The sequence below is a fragment of the Erigeron canadensis genome, chromosome 4 (genome assembly GCF_010389155.1).
Source record: "Erigeron canadensis isolate Cc75 chromosome 4, C_canadensis_v1, whole genome shotgun sequence".
Lineage (NCBI taxonomy): Eukaryota > Viridiplantae > Streptophyta > Magnoliopsida > Asterales > Asteraceae > Erigeron > Erigeron canadensis.
In genome coordinates this window covers 28,241,109-28,262,659 of record NC_057764.1, presented here as the reverse complement: position 1 = coordinate 28,262,659, position 21,551 = coordinate 28,241,109, and the positions used below count along the sequence as shown (strand labels likewise).

Genomic DNA, 21,551 nt, shown 5'->3' with positions numbered 1-21,551 from the left:
TTAGAAGACAAGTCACTATCATGTGACTTTATTCTTGTACTTTAATCAATGCTTTTAAGGAATCAATGTAATTTCCTTAAATGCATGTAACCATATTTGTACGGCAAAAAGAATATTATATTTATTCTTTTTGCCTATAAATACCAAGTCACTTTCTTGTCCAAATTACATACTTTTGCAATTTGGTGCCTTTGCTCAAATACTCTCGATCTAAACAGTCATACTTCACAACTTTAAGTATTTCGATCAAAGAGTTTATTTAACAAAGATTAGACCACTTGTAATTCATAGGTTGTTTAGATATTTACTTTGTAATATCTTGTTCCGCAACAACCTTGTATTTTATTTAACATCAATAAATAAAATACACTTGAAAATTACATTGCGTCTCACCATTTACTTATTTGCTTATCTTTATATTGCTTAAGTACGTATTACGTTATATATATTCTTGCATTTATATTTATCGTAATACTAGTCAAATCTAGTGCTTACTTGACGTTTAATACTAGTCCTCTCTAGTGATTACTTGACTTGTTATTCTACACTTGTGGGTTAAACCATCGAGTGAGGGAATTCACAATTATGAAATGTTAATTTATAGTTATGATATCGTAATGATATTATTTCATCCGTCCCATTTTAGTTTCTTATTTTGACTGACTGTGATGTTAAATATTTTTGTTTGTGTTATATAGTAGTTGATGAAAGTTATATCAATGAAAAGTACATTTAATACTCAATCAATTCATATAAGACAATTATTATGGGACGGAGGGATACAATAAAAAATTATGAATTCAAGTTGTTAAATTTTATAATATTAATTTTAGTAAAATGTCAAATACGGGGATAGTTAACATGCATAACAATTTATACCTATTACATCAATAGTTTAATATTATTATACATATATAACTATTTAATATATCTTAATTATACCTATATCCCACTGATAAGGATTGAGCCTTGTTGTTATTGTTGTTGTTGCCGCTTGTTACAAGCCCGTAAATCAATTTTTTATTCCAAAGAATTGTAGGCACCAAAACCAAATAAAAATCTTTTTAATATAATAATGTTTTTAGGGATCTTAGCACTTAAATAATAATGATATATTTTTCGGTATAAAGTATTTGATATTAGCTAAAGGTTGGGACTTGGGGCCGAATAAAAACTATATAATCATGTTTGCCCCACGCTACTATGCTACTAATCTACTACTCCGTACTACTTTATTATAATATAAATGGCACTCATCACAGAATCAAACCTTAATCTTTTCATACAAATTTAATGAAAGATATAAAATGAGAATTTGGTAGACCAAAATACCAAATGGTCACTTTCTCATTCGTACATTTGGCACGACAATCATCTTTTACATCAACACGAAACATGTGATCAAGGTGTAATTATAGGGAAGTGATATTCCTACCATATAATTTGATAAGTTTGTCACTATTATGCATTACATACTTGTATAGTATGCTATGAAACATGTGGGTGAACAAAAACCGAACCAGAAAACTTGAAAATTGAACCGAACAAACCGAAAACCAAACCAAACCGATTGGTTTGGTTTTAGTTTTCTAAAAAGAGAATAGATCGGTTCGGTTTTTGGATTTATATGCAAAAGCCGACCAATAAACCAGGGATGGCTCCACAATGGGGGCAGTGTGGGCAACTGCCCCCATTCCAATTTTGGTACAATGTAATTTTTTAGAGGTATATTTGTAGTTTTGTTCCTAAATAATAATAATAAAAAATACATTATATATACAAATGTCATCATCGTTGTCATAAGCCTCTTCTTTGGAAGTATGTTACATATGTTGGAAGCATTAATTTTGAGATAAAATCTTCTATTGTTAAAGTAAAGATCTTCAGTTATTTTGATTTTTAACGAAGTTGAAAAAGAGAAGTTGAAGAAAGTGTTTTATTTGTATGAGTAATTGTATCAAAATTTATCACATGCTCTAAAATTGCAAAGACCAATGTTCAAGTTAAAGATAGATGTTCTCATAACTGGTACCCAGACGAAATTATTTTAAGAGTTCATTTTTTTTAATTCTCCGGTGAGAGTTAATTTTTGTTTAAAAATTTTTTCCCCTCAAAGATGACTCTAATAAATATAATAAGAGACTTTTAAATTTGTCCCCTCACAAAAAAAATTCTGGCTCCGTCCCTACAATAAACCGAGCCGAACCGAAAACCTTATATATTTATATCCTTTCATTTTTATATTTTGAAGAATATGTGAATGAGTACGTAGTTTACAATGAAATATTCGAAAGACAATCTAAAAAAACGCCAACATTACAATTCATTTATAGTATGTATTATCCAACAGTAAGTTGTCATCTTCATTGGATTGAATTTGCTCTGTAAATATGTGTGTTTATAGACTACGATGTATGACTATAAGTATATGTATATTAGCATCCTTTTTAATATGACATGGAAAGGTCAAGGCCAGATGCCACCTTAATCAGTAACGTAGTAAAGCGCTGGTTTGAAGTCCGAACTCCGAACATTTTTTTCATGATATTAAAGTAGTTTTAAGACAAAAATGAACTGCTCATATTTATAAGCTATAACAATAGACATGTTCATCAACTTCATAATATTTTTATATCTATATTAACATTCTAAAAATGAAAAAAAAAATTGAAAAAAAACTAAAATAAAACCGAAACTGATCCAAACCGAACCGTAAAACCAACAAACCGAACTGAATGAAAACCGAAACTAATTGTTTTGGTTTTCTAAAAACCGAAATGATCAGTTTGGGTTTCGGTTTTGAGCCAAAACCAACCCAATCTCATCCCTAATAAAACATGTACAATATGGTAAGTGAATCAAAATATGTACATGATACTATTATCATTTCCCATAATTATAAAGTCATTCATGAACCATTAAAATGGCCGATCTAATTAATTATATATAAAAGAAATAAAATATGAAAACGATAGTTATTTTTTTATATTAATTAATATAATATGCTAACCTACACAACCCAAATATCGTTTTCTCTTGTTAAATATAAGTAAACTACATGCATAAAATGTGTTCATTATCATTTTTACAAATAAACATGAAATATGTTTTTGTAATTAATTAGCATAGGGTTTTAATTAAGACCAAAAATTTTAATGTACTTTTTTTTAAACATAGTTGCGTTGTATACTCTTTTTTAATTTATAGAAAGTTCATAAGATTGGTTTGTACAACAAGAAAGAAAAAGTTGAAAAGGGTGTAAAATATGTGAAAACTGAGAAGAGTAAGTTTTTCTCCCAAAAAGATAGAAGGTAACATGAAATCCGCCAAAATCCAATAAAAATACTATATTCGTAAAAATCTTGAAAGTTCTTTGAGTATATAGGTCAATAAAAAATAAAATGACACAACTATACACATTCTGAAAAGTATGTTGGTACTATATGCCTTAAACAAATGATAGCTAATTACCCAAGAAGTCCAGAACTTATCGTTATGATAAATTAAAATAATTATAAGTTAAAATATTAAACATTGAATGATGATAAAATAGATGCATTAATATTCAGAGAGTATATACAATGATTTCCAGTTAAAAGAAACTTATTATTTTATTTATTTAATTTTAATATTTATTGTAATTGAATCAAAGTCTAATTAACTATTTAAAAAGTTTTCAGTTTAAAAGGTATATGGGTGAACGATAATCATTATTTCCACCAATTATCCCTAGTAGATGACCACTTGATGTTGCCTGTTGAATCGAAAGCACCAAGTGAAACATGTACCCAAAGTACCGGAAGTTTGTCTAACATTCGGTTTATATTGAGCGAGTTCTTGCGGGTGAGTAACGGAGGATACCGCATTCACATTTTGGATAAATGCTGCCCAATGAGCGACGTAAGTTTTTGAAAACGTGATAAAAAATATTGAAACGCAATTTAAAAAAATTACAAAAGGAATATACTAAACCAAAAAATAAAAAAAGAACCAAAAAAAGAAAAAGAAATATGAAAACTAAATGAATAAGTTATATATAAAAAACAAATATTACATGTGAAAAAGGTATAAAAACGAAATGTTTAAAAGAGTACAAAAGAAATAGAACGCAACAAAATTTTTTTTAAAAAAAAATTAAAAAAACATAGTAGATAACAAAATATATAGCATTTTAAAAAGTTATAAAAAATTATTAAATGTGATAAAGGTATATAAAAACAAAATGTTACAAAAGTTGAAAAAAAACACAAATTATATAAAGTTAGGTGGTTAAAGTAATAAAAGAGAAACAGGAGGGACTGAAAAGTACAAAACAAAAAAAAAGGGCTAAAATGCAAATACTTTACTATTAAAAAAAAAAAAAAAAAATAGGGGGGAAAGCTTGAACCAATGACCTCCACCCCTAAGCCATAAAGACCAACCACTCTACCAAATCCACTTTTGTTGTTATAATTGCTAAGTCTATTATTTATATTAAAACTGCATGTAAAGACAAAAAAATATTATTCACATCGTACTCCTTTATTATAGGTAATAATGCATGCCAATGTATATAACTTTCCTTATATTAATGGGATAACCGCAAAAAATAGAAAACATTTTTTGATCAATTCACAAAATAGCAGTGACCTATAAAAGTTTTACTTTTTAAAAATGAGCATTCATTTATTACCGAAAATAATAACATTTGACACGTGTACATGGTGAAGTGGACATTTTTTTATTACGTGACATTTTTTATAACACAGAAAATAGAAAGGACCTTTCGACCAATTTACGAAAATAACAATGACCTTTAAAAGTTTTACTTTTTAACAATGAACTCTAATTTATTGTCGGATTAATTAATGTACACCTCGTCGGTGTTGGATATGGAGATGGTTTTTTTTTTGATTTCTTCAACTAAGTTAGAAACCGCCGACAGTTTGTTCGGGTTCGAGCTAAACTCTGGACCTTCGCCATTGGATTTATGTCATCTGCGGACAAACTCTTCTTAAACGGCCCAAATCCAGCCTATGAAACTCTCGTCTCACCTTGAACATCCTTAGGATCTCTCTCCGACGAAAACGAAAACATTTTGGCATCTAATTTTAAAGATTTTAAATCTCGAGATAGATGAAAAAGAGATAGATCTATGTCTTCTTTATGATCTTCATACACAGTTTCTCAATGATTGAAAATGGAAGAGACTCAGCAAAAATCAATGACAAGAAGCTGAAAATTAGCTTTAGAATAAAATGACGAGAAGTAATACCTTGCCGAAACTGAAACTGAAACGGAGCCATATTATTTTTTTTGGGGAAATGACATGACTGATAAAAGTTAGATAGTAAATAAAGAATAATATCACGTCATTAAAAAATGTCACGTAATCAAAAACATGTCCACGTCACTATGTACACGTGTCAAATGTTGTTATTTCCGGTAATAAATGAAAGTTTATTTCTAAAAAACAAAATTTTTAAAGGTCACTGCTATTTTCGTGAATTGGTCGAAAGGTGCTTTTTATTTTCTGCAGTTATCCATATTTTAATTATCCATATTTTAATTAAGAACTATAATTTTTGTAAGAACTATGAGAATTATTAATATATATATATATATTGGGTCATAAGTTTTTTATTTTTTATTTACATATGAAATGAAATAAAAATATATGTTGTAGAAGAATTTTTTTTTTTAATTAACCTTCGAACCTACGAATGAATTTGTTCACAAACGGCTATACATAATGTTTTGAGAAAAATTTTCTTTTGAAACATATGTATTTTATAACGTTTCACATGTGAAAACATGTGATACAATACATAATTTATGAGTTCTCATGATTTTTATTAAAAAATAGGTTCTCAAAATAATATATATATATTAAAAAGTTAAAACTAGAACAAAAAAATGTCTAGAATCACGATAACTAATTTTTAATTAAAAGTTATAAGGATAGTATGGTAAATTTATACAAACAAGTATTAATTTATATACTAAAAAGCAACATGCATTGTACAATTGAACATGCTTAATTTAAAACTATCATTTATACCTTTATTGATTTTTATTTTCACCTTTTAAGTTTATATTTTTTAAACTTTTGACCATCATCTTTTACCTCCTAAAATTTATATCCTTTTACTTTTACTCTCATCTTTTGAGTTGTCTTTTTTTCAAATTTGTCATCTATTTTTATCTTTTATTTTTTACATCCGATCAAACTTCTAAGTTTTAGTTTTTGCGCATCATATTTTTATGTTTTCAAGTTTCTATTGAACAACTTTTACACAAGCATCTATAATTTTTACGTAAATTTTTGACACGTCATGCACAAAGGATACAAAAAGGTATAAAACACGCTTTTTAAGCTCCTGCAGCAACGCGGAGGTAATGATACTAGTTAATTACCAAAAGGGATAAAATACCCCTCCTAAATCGTTCAACATCACCACTTTACTCGCTTCCAGCTATCGAGAATAACAATTATGTAACACCCGTGAGTTGACCATTTAAGTTTTCGAGTCAAAATAAACTTTTTAGTAAATACGACCTCATAAATTGATTTTAGCCTCGTATTTTAAGTCAACATCGTATTTTTAGTTCTAGCATCGTATTTGAGTCGACATCATATTCATGTGCCCGCCTTGTATTTGGGTCGACCTAGTAATAAGGCCTTGTGTGGAATCCTTCTCTTTTACCCTACCTATAAATACTCTCATTCTCCACACACTCTCATTTTTTTCCATCACCTTGGCCTCCTAGCAAAAACACACACACTTTTGCTACCCCATTTTCTCTAACTACCCCATCCTTAATTCCTTACTTCCTCACTTTTACTACCTCAAAAACATCAAGTTTCAATAAAATCCAACCTTACTTTGTTTGGATTTAGTGTGAAAAACTGAGTTTCTACCATCTTAACATCATTACAAACATCTATTTTGGTCAGATATGAAGTAAAAATCAAAACCCTTTTTATGCTCTTCTTTTGAATATTTCCGGTTTTTCTTTTAATACACACACTACACCCGTCAAGTATCAAACTTTTTACGTCCAAAACGTTTAGAATCATATACTACAACTTTTGTCAAAGTTTCGTGTGAGTTCGTTAACAAAATCTTGAGATATAAGAATTTTTGTAAACTTTTTATAAACTTTGTTCAAATGGGTTTTCGGGTTTAAGTTCGTTTCCGAGTTTCCAACTTTAGTATTGTTTTTCTATCATATTTGTGGGTCTAAAAGTACAATCTGATCTTAAAGACACCTTCCAAATCAAAAGAAACAATTAGGGTTTTTTAGAATGAATTTTGGGAAAAACAACCCAGTTTGCGAACCCGTCGATTTAAGACCTCGTATTTCCGTTTGCGACCTCGCATTTCATTTGTGACCTCGTATTTGATTTGAGACCTCGTATTTCAATTTGCGATATCGCATTTCATTTGTGACCTCGTATTTGATTTGTGACCTCGTAATTCATTTGTGACCTTGCATTTTCATTTGAGACCCCAGATTTACTAGCCTTTCAATTAAGACCCCAAATTCAATTTAAAACCCTAAATTCAATTTAAGACTTCAATTTTCATTTGAGACCCCCGACTTCAATTACTACCTCGATTTGGTCAACCTTGGTCAATTTTGGTCAGTTTAGTCAACTTTAATCAACTTTGGTCGGTTTAATTAACTTGGTCAACTTTAGTCGATTTGGTCAACTTAGTCAAACTCATAATTTGGTCAACATTGGTCAAACTTGTGAAATTTGGTCAAAGACAAACTAGTGTGCTTTTGGACAACATAGTCAACACTTGGCGGCACGTTATGAGCACGTTTACCTATAATGAACACATATGTAATTGTGATAACTTGAAACAGATTGTTGCGTGTCGGTTACTTGCTTTATGATATCTTGCGTAGCTTAATCTTGTTGCTAGCAATCATGTGAGCTTCATAGTCCCCTTTTTACATGTTTTCTTGGGGCTGAAAGGATACAAAATGTTTTCTTGTAAAACTGTATTTATTTGATGTGATATTGTGACAACCTATTTTGAATACATGATTAATAACATATTTTGGATACATTTTGATAACATATTTTGGATACATATATGATTTCATAACTCGGATACCTATTGATTTACATTGTGGATACATTTGGATGCATTGAATACATGTTCTTGAGCGCGACAGGTTGTTTAACCATAAGGCCCGACTTTTGATTACATTTGATGCATCGGCTGATTATGTAATCGTAAGTCCTGACGACACTGGATGCATCGGCTGGTTGTTGAACCGTAAGGCCCTACACAGTCAACCTTAGTCTGGTATCGTAAGTGCTGTCAACCTTGATAAGTCCATGGCAACATTGTGATTATGTTAACCTTGATAAGTCCATGGAAACGTTGTGATTATGTCAACCTTGATAAGTCCATGGCAACATTGTGATTATGGCAACATTGAGTGTACTTGAAATGCATCACGTCAACATGATAACATTGGCAACAAACCTACGAAGTCACCAACCATTGTGTTGACGTTTTTAAGTATCCTTTTAGGTGCACAGGTTAGAGGTGGCTGAGGAGAGTAGCATGGAGCCTTTATAACAGACTTTGGACTCTCAGATTCTTTATCACTGCTATGTTATCTTATGTTCTCTTTTGTGTTAGTATGACATTATGCTTAACCTTGATCCCCTGCGTGGGAGTTGGATTATGCTTTGTTTGTGTTTGTATTAATGTTGAATGTTTGCGATAATCTATGTTAAGACTTTCTATATTTGGTGGTTTCATTTAATCTTCCTATGTAATATCCATGACGTGTGTACTATGCGTCACATCCTGAGTTTTTTACCTTAGTCGAGGTGTGACAAATTACAAATAATTCCTCCTTTTATATCCATAAATTCGTTTAGTTATCAAAAGGATTTACCAGAGAATTCTAATTTGGGTTTTCTTCAAAAAGAGGTAAAAATGGGTTATAATAATGATATCATAGTTCATACGAGAAGGAAGTTGATAGCTTGGATTCAATATATGAATTAATTGTTGGTCTTCAAAGTCATGAGATGATTGAAGGTTTTCATTATTCATCTATTTTTATATTGGTTTTTTGTTTTAGTTCGTATATCATTATACTTTCTCGATTTTAATCGTATAGCATATAAACATGTGATTTCATTTTACAATAACTGTATGTCACTAAATTAAGTCTATTATAATCATGTTTCAATCCAGTAAAAACACTTTTAAAATGAGAACAATGTGTGAACACTAAAAAAACTTCATTTTGAGACATTATAATTCAGTTAAACTGACATATTTTATAACTAATTATCTTTATTTGTAACACCCCGAGCTAGGCTCGAGATGCACCGAAAAACATGACACAAGATGGAGTTATCGTAGAACGAAACTATGAGAAAATTAAAAGGATTCCGTGAACCCAACATCAAATACACAATGTCACAAACGCATAAGGAGCATACAACCATCAAAAGTTTACAAAATAACATCAAAAGATGGCTAATGATCCTAAGCAAGTCCCATTATCGGGCAATGAATCATGGATTTATAAGTCCACGTCCAAATCCTAGTAAAAGCACATCAAGCTCTTGGGTTCTCTTAGTTACCTAAAAGTGTACTAAACAATGTTATTATTAGGTTGGTGAGTTCGTAGGAAAGAATGACAAGGAATCTAGTGCCAATGTCATTCACAACATACACAAGTATAATGAACTGGTATTATCGTTAACAATAAGTATCTAACAAGTTTTATAATGTCATACATGTCAATCAATGTCCCTCGAATGTTGTCATGTCATCCTAAGTGTCATCAAGTACATATTGTACCCGTATAATGTCATTAAGTACTTAGAGTACCCATTTATATGTCATCATGACTGTCATGTCCATCATTGTTCTCAACAGATCACAGTTTACCCATCAATGAACATCGATGTCCATCACATCAACCATTCACCATGTACATACACTTCATACGATGCTACTTTTGAGAAATCATATATGCTTATATATAAGGTCACCCGCAGCCTTCCCACCACATATATAATCTTTCAAAGGCATTACCGTCTTTCATGTATGTACAACTATCCTAAATTACATATAAACAATCACATTCAATAACCATATCGCAATCAAACAATCATACGCCCAAGTCAATCCATCAATTAATCATTCAATCAAACAATGAAATCAAGCACGCGGGTACACTTTTCAGCCCGACTCTCATACGAGTAAGGGAACTACGAAAACTCACATTTGCCAAGCAATGACAAGTTAAAATTGAGTTATAAGCGTTCGATCGTCACGCGCCCACAACCTATCAATGTAGATAACATGTTTACAATTCAAAACTTTACATATAGTTTTTAAATAGGTCATATGGTTTATGAATAGTTCATCTGGGTTATCAAAGATAGTCCTTAGAACTAACAGGCGTTAAAAACTAACAAATATGGGTTATGAATAGTTCATCTGGGTTATAAATAGTTCATATGGCTTGTCAAAAACAGTCCTTAGAACTAATGGGCGTTAAAATCTAACAGATCTGGGTTATGAATAGTTCATCTGGGTTGTCAAGAACAGTCCTTAGAACAAATAGGCGTTAAAAACCTGCACAGATTCGACCCAAAATACACCCAAGCTTCATTTTGACCTCAAAATCAATTAAGAGACACTTCCAAACTCATTTCCAAACATAAATGAACATAACCCACAACAAATACTCGATCTATAACCAAATCTTGCCCAAATCCGTTCTTGACCCGAATCAAAACCCTAGGTAACCGTAATTTGACCCAAAAATCATTTTGACCATTTTGGAAGCTACTAAACACATTACTAACATATTTTGGACAAAACCCATCATCAAAAACTCTTTCATTTCACAATCCAAGACTAATTCGACTCAAGATGACTTAGGATTTACCAAGAACAAGATTAATAACATTAAATGATGATTTTGAGTTAGAATTTACTTACCAAAACTCCCACCAAAGTGCCAAATCTGAATTTGAAGCTTAAAGGAAGTCTTTGCACTTGAAAATCCCCAAGTTTTTGATATGTTATGAAAATGATGATAAATCTAACACTAATCTTGCTTGAACAACAATAAATGATGCTAGAATTTAGAGAGAGTGTGAGTGTGTGTGTGTGTGTGTTTTTTTTTGTTGCATTTAGTGAGATTGAGAGAGAAAAGTGTGTAAGAGTATTGAATGAATGGATGGGAGGATGGGGGAAATGGGATATGGTTGGGTAATCTTGATGGGTCATAGATCATGGGTATAACCCATGGATAGGATTCGTTTTTTTTATTTAACGAGTTGAGAAAAAACATTTGGAATATTATACAAATAGTAAAATTAGGTCCCGCTTTGCGAGGCTTCAAATGTCAAGTTGAAACACCTATTATTCTAGTGTTATTAAGTTGAATCTTCAACCGTTTAATTAAAATACATTATGTCATTGATAGGTTTGTTTCAAAAATATATCTAAGGGCAAAACCACGTTAGGTTACTTCTGTACATTACTTGGTATCATTTATTGTGGTTAGATTTTGTTATTGATAATGCATGTGTCGCTATATATGTTAGTAAAAGCTTTGATATATGAGATGCATATTTGTCTAAAGTAAATACCACAAACGTTTACAAAAGTTTATAGTAACGAAATGAAAGTAAAAAATTTGAATGTAAGTTGTCAATATATTAGCTAAAACCACAGAGGAGAAAAGTACGATAAAAAATAATTGAATATAAGTTTTCGACATATTAGTTAAAACCACAAAGGAGAAAAGTGCGATTGAAACGAAATAGTGGTACATAATGGTATTGACAGACAGCTAAAAACATAAAAAAGAAAATATGAATATATGTCTATGTTTGTTATCTCAAAGATAAAAATGAATATAAATACTCGTATATGTCTATGTTTGTTGTATCAAACATAAATAAATATATGTTTTATTTAATAAAAAAAAAGCAGACTGGCAAGCAGTTGCGCAAAAAAAATCAAAAAGAGTTGCGACGTGGTAAAATCCGAAAGGTAATATGGGGTGAGATAAAAAACAAAGCAAATAAAACCATTATAAAAATATGGATAAGTTAAATAAAAAATAGAGATAAACGAAATCTTAAAAAACCTTAAATAAAAACAATACAGTAAACCCACAAAAACGTTTGACATACTAAATATATACGTTTTTTTTTTTTAAAAATAAGCAGGCAGCTACCTGCCAGTCCGTTTCACTGTTCATCAGTGGTTACTGTTCATGAATTATTAAAATAGAGATAGACGAAATCATAAAAATTCTTAAATAAAAAGAATATGATAAACCCGCAAAAACGTTTGACATATTAAATATATATGTTAAAAAAAAATTTAAGCAGGCTAGCAGGCAGTTGCGCAACTACTTAAAAAAATGCAAGCAGGCTAGCAGGCAGCTGCGCAGCTACCTGCCAGCCTATTTCATTGTTCATGAGTGATTATTGTCCATGAATTGTTACCTCTTAATAGAGGTATATAACTTAAAAATGTCATCTCATATCGTATAACTGAATAACACGATCATATAGCCTCGACTAGCATACAAGAGTCAAATTGAATTGTCAATCGACATATATGAACACATTGCACATAAATGAACTTCAAATTGTTCTCGAAGTATATTCGTTAACTAAATAATTAGTCAAATTGCACAATCAGTCAAAGAGTCAAAATCACAAATGTTAAATCATTTACCCGTTAAAGGATTTTTGTCCCAAAAATCGATAGAACCCTAATCACTAAACAAATGCGGGTATTTAGACCTCATATGGTCTTCCCGCTCCCAAGTGAATTCGGCTCCACGCTTAGCATGCTATCGGACTTTGACTATCGTATAACGTTTGTTCTTCAATTTCTTGACCTCACGATCCAAAATCTCTACAGGCTTTTTAACAAAATTGAGCTTTTTGTCCACTTGAATCTCATTCATAGGCACATATAGTTTAGGATCCGCCAAACACTTTCTTAAGTTACAAATATGGAACACGTCATGTACATCACTAAGTTCTTGAGGTAGCTTCAATCGGTATGCCACTTTGCCCACTCGTTCAATGATCTCAAGAGACCTAATGTATCTCGGCCCAAGCTCGACCTCTCTTGACAAAACGGACAACACACCGGGAGACTTTCAAAAGCACGTGATCACCAACATTGAACTCCAATGGTCTATGCCTCACATCGACGTATTTCTTTTGTCTCTCACAAGCCAATTGTAATCTCTCCTTAATTTGAGAAATCACTTTCATTGTTTCAACCATAATTTCCGATCCAATAAGTTGACTTTCACCAATATCCGCGCAAGCGAGTGGAGAACGACACTTTCTAAAGTGCCCTAAATGAAGCCATTTGAATACTCATATGATAACTATTATTATACGAGAACTCAACTAACGGTAAATGATCTTCCTAACTTCCACCAAAGTCAATAGCACAAGCCCTCAAACGGATTCATACATTTAAAAAATGTGATTTTGCAGTTTTGAAGAATTAATGTGTTGTTAAACACTTACATAATGATAATTAATTATACACTTTCATAATACATCAAAATGAAGATTTTAAATGTTCTTACGTTATTCTCATTTTAAGGGTGTTCCTACTGAAAAACCACCAGACATACAGTGATTTGGTTGAGCATCAACTTTACATCCTGGAATGGGAAAAACATTTTAAGGAATTCCACAAATAAAGTCCTCCGGTGAAGCATGTTTGAGTCTTGCAAATGGGGCAGTTTTATCTCAATCAAATGTCGTGTCTTCGAGCCGTTTAGTTGGGAGTTCACCTCCTATTAGGGATTGAAGGTGAAAAGGTTCTATAGCGCGAACTCTATTAAGACAACATATGCTAGATTTTTCGCTGTAACTGTACACCTTTCAAAAAGAAAAAAAACTTAACTGATTTCTATCTTGAGAAAATGAATGGCAAATCATACTATGTAATACACTAATAAGTAATAACGTAGTGGCCAAATGATAAGTGTATAGGACTCTAAACGTGCCAAGGCGACCTCATGATGTAATCTTTATAGTGATAATATAGTAGTTGTTGTTATAAGATACAAATTCATTTTTTAAGTTTTCAAACAAAACTTTGTTCAATTTTAAATTTTTATCTTGTTTGTATTGACTTTCAAATTAATTGATTGTTAAACTCCATGCCGGATTGCCAGTAGAACTAATGATCTTTAGTTTTAAAGAATCAAATAATCCAAACCATATTCATTCCTCTAAACCCGTTAATCTGGTATTAACCTTTTATTTAAAATAATTTAAGAATAAAAGTAAATTAAGGAGAAATGATGTACTCCGTAATATTTAAAACCATATTCACATGTATGCAAGTCGATTATATGTAATCATAACAATATTCGTGCACAAGTGATTAAGAATCCAAATCTCCACGTAATTGTATAACGGATAATAATCCATGCCTCCACACAATTATAAACTTTAAAATTACACATAAGTTATTCAGAAAACAATCAAAAAATAATTTTCATGTAAAGAATAATCATTGGTTGGACTTGATTTGAAAAGTTCTCAAACGTTCTCGCAAAAAAAAGGGTTCTCAAAATAACTTTTCACTATATATATATATATTAAAACAGTAATTAACCGTGTCTTATAAAACACTCTTCAAACCCAAACCTACACTAAAAAATTGCCACATAAGACTTTATCCAATGTGGCATCTTTACAATTTTTTTTTGTCAATATTTATTTATCTTATTAATTATATAGATAAAAAAAAATTATTTCCATCTAAATCAACCATATTTATTTGAGTTTAAAATTATATTGGATATTAAATACATTACATTAAATATAAGAAGTCACGTAAACTCTAGACAAATCTTTTCTTTTTTCCCTAAATTTTAAAAATCTTCCATATTACTTAGAATAACATATCTTAAAAATTTTCTATATTACTTGAAATATATCAATATGCTAAATCATATTGATAAGATCACATCAACGTATCAAATTTTTTTATTAGATTGGTTTTTCCTCAGACTCATCTCCAATTCAATATGTAAGTTAGTTTGGTTTCTCTTACATGTTTAATTCAATACAATGATTTTTTAAAGTTCATGGGTTTCCAATTCAGATCTTTAGTTTGGTACTTTGATAATGGTTGATTAAGATGCGATGATTGATGTAAGCAAAAGATATGTTATTTGTAAAGTTCATTTATCTATAACTTCCTAGCACGATATCAATGCAAATGTGTTGGTGCTTGTGACAGCAACGATGTGGTGGTATTGATACACTATTACAATTACTTATAATGAATAGTATTATCATTGTAATTTTTATTCTATGTGATTAGATATATTAATTGTTACATATATTATTGTTTTATTTTATTCTTTAATTTATATTTATAAAATAAAAAATATTAGTTAAAATTTTGTTTGATGATTGTTTTAAATAGCTGCATATCCTGTGGTAAAAAACCCAAAAAAGTAAAATAAAATAGTTATTGTTTCTCGCATGTGGGAGGTCTCACCCGAGGAACGTGACATGGTTCTGACCAGATGTATTGTTTTATTACGTGTACAAAAACATGTACACTTGGCAATACCCCATTTGAACTTAAGTTATTTTCTTATTTTTCTTTGTCTTCCCAAATGTCCCTTCGGAGTTGCCTAAAGTCGTTTGATGGTACATGATGCCAGCAGCTCCACGCCTCCACCTTGTCATAAAGCTGAAAGGGATAAATCCTCAAACATCATTACAGATTATCTACAACGAGTCACATGCCAGCGCAATACGGTATCGATAGTGGTGGTGGTTACGGGTAAAACTGGTGGCAACGGTGATTAATGTAAAAATAATTGGTGTTAAATGAGATAATGTAGTTATTTGAAAGATTAAATGATTTATGTTATAATCATTTCATTGAGGTATTATAAGTATATTAGGTAGAAATGTTTAAATTAGTGACTAAATGAGAAGGTATTTTCGGTAGTTCAAAGTTGTAATTTAAGAAAAGAAAAAGGGGTTGATGCTTTATATAGTAGTATAAATATTAGAGAAGTTTTTAAAAATCTTCGGCCAATTACCGCATTATATTCTTACAACTATAAACAGCGTCCCATATCTTTATATATTTCCCACGAAAAATGATAAATCTTTTTAAAGATTAGCTTAATGATCCTTATAAAATCATAAAAATGTGACATGTGCAATCAACTAATTCTCTAATCTAATTTTGCTCACTGATTTTTCTATACATCATCATCTAATAGTTAGTAGGATTTTTAGACTACTCATATTAGTTTAGAAGGTGTATCATTTTCCATATAACCATACAAAAAATGTTTTAGATATTAAATGAATTTTACAAATTATGTATTCTTAAGTACTGATAAATACCCACAAACACCATAGGTTTGGACATGTTTCAATGCGATAGACAAGTACAGACCGTCACGGTCTAGTTTCAACCGATCCTCTAACCAGCTATGCTGGACTTTATTAATTGGCAAACCGCTATGCTTTTATATATGCTTAAATCGTGTTTATAAATTTAGACCCAACAAACTATATATAAATGAACAGAATGTATACATGTAAGATTTATATATGTGAATTTGGTAGAATAGATATAACGCAGTCTTATAAAAATGGAGATATATAATTAAGATACAAATATTACTCGTATTAAATTGTATAAGTATAGAAAGTGTTTGTTTAGCGGGCTAGAAATCACGTGCGGTGCGTAGAAATAGTGATAGGGTAATGGTGCGCCATAAATGGTCCAATCCAAGGAAGCCTATTCACCATTACGCACCCTCCATCCACTTGGTTATGTTGTTATGTTGGCTGGTCTCGTGGACCACTACTGATCGATTCTGTCACAAAATCTCTGTATGTATCTTTCTTTTTTTCTTTTCTCTTTTTTCTGAATGATCGAGTTTATGAGAAGTCGAGAAGATATTTTAAAATCTTTTGATAGATTATTTCGTTTTAACTAATTAACCAAATAACCAGTTTTCTAACCCAAAGGTAAACCAATGACATATTTGTGAATTCTTTATTTGATTTTTGGTTTGTTATGCTGGCAAAACCAAAATTTGGTAATTGAGACTTAAATTAGCCTATTGACTTTTTCGAGACCAAAATTTTCAAGGAACTGTACTGTTACACACCTTAGATCGACATCGTTGGAAGATACAATACTATATATTTGATAATAGCAACGAGTTGAGAAAAAACATTTGTAATACTACTATACAATTAGAGTAAACACATGAGTTTTCTCTTTAGGTTATTTTGGTTCTGATTCAAATGACCATTTTTGGGATTTGAAGGGATCACAAATTTTTGGGCTTAGTTTTGATTTATTAGTCCATTACCAATTAAACAATACAATAACACATTGCCATCGGCCCATTGTCATAAAACGTGTATATAAAGTTTCATTTTTTTTTTGGGATAATCTCATATATCCCCTTGCTAACTTTTAAAATAACATATATATCCAACTAAATGACATAATATCACATATAACCATTTTAAATATTAAATCTCTCATATTTACCCATTTGATTAAAAAATTTAATAAAAACAATTTTACATAATCAAATTCCCATCTTACCCTTTGAAATAATATCACCTAATACCAGTATATATATATATCGTACAAATTGTTTATAGCTGATATATCACCATGGGCCTTTTGAAACCTGTATGTGACTTTGACAACAACAAATTTCTAGCGTATCTAAACCATACATACACCTGCATATGGAATGGAGAATGACAAAAGAAGCAATGTCATAGCTATTACATTCCAAACCATAGAATGACAAAATAAATAAGAAAATTCCATGTTGGCCATTTGATTCCATTCCAATTTAACAGAGTATGCCATCATCATAATCCTCACAAACAAAAAACTACTTTCAAGTAACCATAGTCGTTGTCCAGAAATTTTTCTCAAAATAAAACTCAAAACATCATAGAAAGTATCAATGAGTAGGAAAACTATAACCAGAAGACCATACCAGGTCTAAACCAAGTCTATGTACTACTGGTGTATTATGAACACTATACTAAAAACAAAAAACATGAATTTGACCACTATACCCCATTGCTTTCTTGACCGGTTGTATTCTTTCCACATCTCCTATAACAACAAAAACCAAGTTAGCATTACATACAATTTCAGGTCAATTTCAGGTTCTGTTTATATAAAGGAAATGAGAAATTGTTAAACCTTTTACTTGTCGATGGTTGATATGGATCATATCCTTCGCAGGGCGGATTTTTGCATGTCTTATCACGATGGCCATATTGGCCACATCGTGCACATTGTTGTCTTCTTTTAGGCTCACTAGCTGGTATAATCCTCTTTTTTTTTGGTCGTCCAGGTGGACGTTTGATTATTGGTGGGTATATCTTCTCTCCAAATGCTTTGTTCACCCATTGATCTTTTCCCGGCATAGGAGCAATTTCTAGAGCATAGGCTTCTTTGAATTTCTCAATTGTAAAACATCGAACAACATATTTATCCCAGTGAGTATCCCTTATGCTACCAATGAAAGCAGATACATGTATACATGGAAGGCCTTTAACTTGCCAAACACGACAAGTGCACTTTCGCTCATTTAACACGACCTCCCATCGTCTTCCCTTGAAGTTCACTTCAGCTCGATTATCACTACTTCTACGAACCTCATATTCACCGAAGTTCTACGAGAAAAAGTGTTAAAATTAGACAACATAGATACACCAGAGACACATACATGAAGTGTAAAGTTAATACAATAAGTATAACCAATCTACTTACCTTAGAGATATTGTTAATATAAATTTTAGCCTTGGGAACTAATGTGCCTTTCCATTTTTCTGCAATCTTCCTTTTCTTATATAACCGTACCATAAGCTTGTCTCTAATGACATCAAGGAGATCAAGGACTGGTTGATAACGCAAGTCACCTATCCAAGAATTAAATGCTTCGGAAACATTATTAGTAATGTAATCACACTTGGATATCGTGCCAAACTTGCTTCGACTCCATATCTTCTTGTGGTTCTGATTCAGATATGTTATAGGAGCTTCACGTGCATCAGAAATTTCCTTAAGTAGTTTATCATGCTCACTAGGACAGTAGGTTCTTGCAGCACCCCACAAGTTGGAGGCAAAGAAGTCACCACGAAAGTGTTTCTTGAAATTAGCATATAAGTGTCTGATACATTCTCTGTGCTCAACGTTAGGATAAACTTGCGTGATTGCTGTGCCTAATCCCTTTTGCATGTCCGATGAGATAGCAAGACCATCTGGCACTCCAATTGATTTTTTTAGTAATTCAAGAAACCACGTCCATGATTTTGTATTCTCTGACTCAAGCACACCATAGGCTACCGGAAATATGGAATTATTACCGTCAACACTCGTGGCAGCAGCTAGTACACCATTGAATTTCCCTTTCAGGTGACAAGCATCAAGAGATATACAGGGACGACAACCGGCAAAAAATCCCTTTGAACAAGCAAATAATGAAATAAAAAACCGTAGGAAACGTTTCTGGTCACTTTTGATGTCGAAATCAATGTCAACAACACTTCCGGGGTTCCTATTTAGTAGCTCCCCTTTGAAATCATCAATCTGCATAAAAGAGTCCTCCCACTTTCCATACATGTTTGTGTAAGCTTGTTCTTTCCCTCTAGCTACTCTCATGTATGGAGGCTCAACATTGTAAGTTTTCACAAGCCAACTTCTAAGCTCTGCAACGGATACATCTCCATCGGATCTTAGTTTGTCAGGGATTACCTCAGCAATCCATCCTTGAGTGGCACACTTGTTACTGCCCATATTGCTCTGAGTACAAGAGTGTGGTTCTACCAAACTCTTAACCTACAAAAGTATTAAACAGACATATTACTGATTTTTATGGACACAAACATATAAAAGCAATAATATTTAATAAAATTATGCTTACTTCAAATGTAACTTTGTCAGGCATGATGGAAGCATGAATTCGCCATCTGCACTCCATTTGTTTACACCTTGCTGTGAACCGTGTTGGTTCACTTCTCTCAATATAGTACTCAAACTCATTTGTTAGTGCATGATGGTTCAAAGCTCTCCTAAAACTAATCACGTTTGGAAACTTTAAGTTCACTTTCATTGTGGTATTTTTGTTGTTGAGTGAATAAGTTTTGACTTGGTACTGCACTGTCTCATCTTCATTATCAGAACTGTGAGGTATGTGATAACTTTCTTCGTTATCAGTACAACCATTAGAATCATCTTCATTATGTGGTTCATCAATAGGTTCACCCTCACCACTTCACCAAAATTACAAAATTACTCAATAGTTAAACGATAACTACAGAGATATACTAATATAAACATACACAATGTGTGTACCTTGGTAGTAAATTATTGGTACCATGATTATTATTCGTCGTCATGTAAATGGTTACTTCTTTCTCATTCTCGTACATTGCAAGCATCCCCATGAAGCTCTCATCAGAATCAATGTCAATAAAAGATTGCTCATTTGCATTTTTGTCAATGAACTGAATTGTAAAAACTAGACCGCTGTTAAATGGGTAATGCTTCGTGACTTCTTCAATTAATTCATTCAAGTTGTATAAGCTTGTGTCTATGTAGATACTTTTTTGAGAGCCGAAACAATATTTCCTCCTAGATGAGTTCTTGATTAATCGAAAGAAGCCTCCATATTTTAGCTTTAACTTGTACTTCGATGTTAGTTGCCTATAAATGGAATTAAAAGGACATATAGCATTACAACTAAAAAAAACTGTTGTAAAAAAAGTGTCGTAAACATACTCAATTAGTGGTGATTCAGCCATGTTCTCCCACCTTGGTCTTGAAAAATCATTATCATTAGCTTGATGCATCTGCATCTAAACACATAAGCACACCATACTGAACAAAATAATTATAAAAGTGAAAATAGAGTAATGATCTATTTATCCAAAATACCTCCTTAATAGTCTATAATTCTACATTAAAGTCCACACCAAATGACAATGGCAAATGTTTTCATTGCAAACTGATCTCATTGATTGAATAATTCGTCATTTTTGAAAACGGTCACAATCAAACATTTTGCTACAAGACTACTAATAGATATATCATCACAATATAACTAATATTATACTAAATATCACATGAAAGTAAACAAGACTACAGGCATTAATGGTACAAGTGTGAGCAAATATAAAACTTGAATTGCTACTCTGATCGTTGAAGTTGAAGATTTTTTTCGATATTATAGAAACATTATGGAAACACAAAAATTTAATGATTTCTTGATAGCAATTGCTTTTTGATCACCATTGCTTATTTTTCTTTAAATACATATAAAAATTACAAATAAGGATTATTCACAAGAAAGATCAAAGGAAATTAGGGTTCATAAAAAATGAATAACTATTCTCACCTTAAAATGCCTTCCGGTTGGTAGAGAGAATCAAATTGATTAGTCTTGATATTGGAAGTTATCATCATCATATAAAGTTTCCT

General features: G+C 31.4%; 1 protein-coding gene across 1 annotated transcript; it reads right to left on the bottom strand.

Moving 5' to 3' along the window:
* Positions 1–18,105: 18,105 nt before the first annotated feature.
* On the bottom strand, positions 18,106–20,875 carry LOC122597295. The gene is made up of 6 exons (XM_043769908.1): positions 20,853–20,875; positions 20,427–20,777; positions 19,996–20,344; positions 18,843–19,910; positions 18,277–18,745; positions 18,106–18,179 (listed from the first exon to the last, which is right to left on the bottom strand). The coding sequence occupies exons 1-6, from the start codon at positions 20,873–20,875 to the stop codon at positions 18,106–18,108; spliced, it is 2,334 nt and encodes a 777-aa protein (XP_043625843.1).
* Positions 20,876–21,551: the final 676 nt, after the last annotated feature.

What these genes read in the sequence shown, in the direction of transcription:
- LOC122597295 (XM_043769908.1), bottom strand. Translation starts at nt 20,875, where the DNA reads ATGGCTGAATCACCACTAATTGA. An exon ending in ACCAATAATTTACTACCAAG is followed by an intron (nt 20,345 to 20,426) that starts GTACACACATTG and finishes ATTTTGGTGAAG; the next exon opens with TGGTGAGGGTGAACCTATTG. An exon ending in CTGACAAAGTTACATTTGAA is followed by an intron (nt 19,911 to 19,995) that starts GTAAGCATAATT and finishes ATACTTTTGTAG; the next exon opens with GTTAAGAGTTTGGTAGAACC.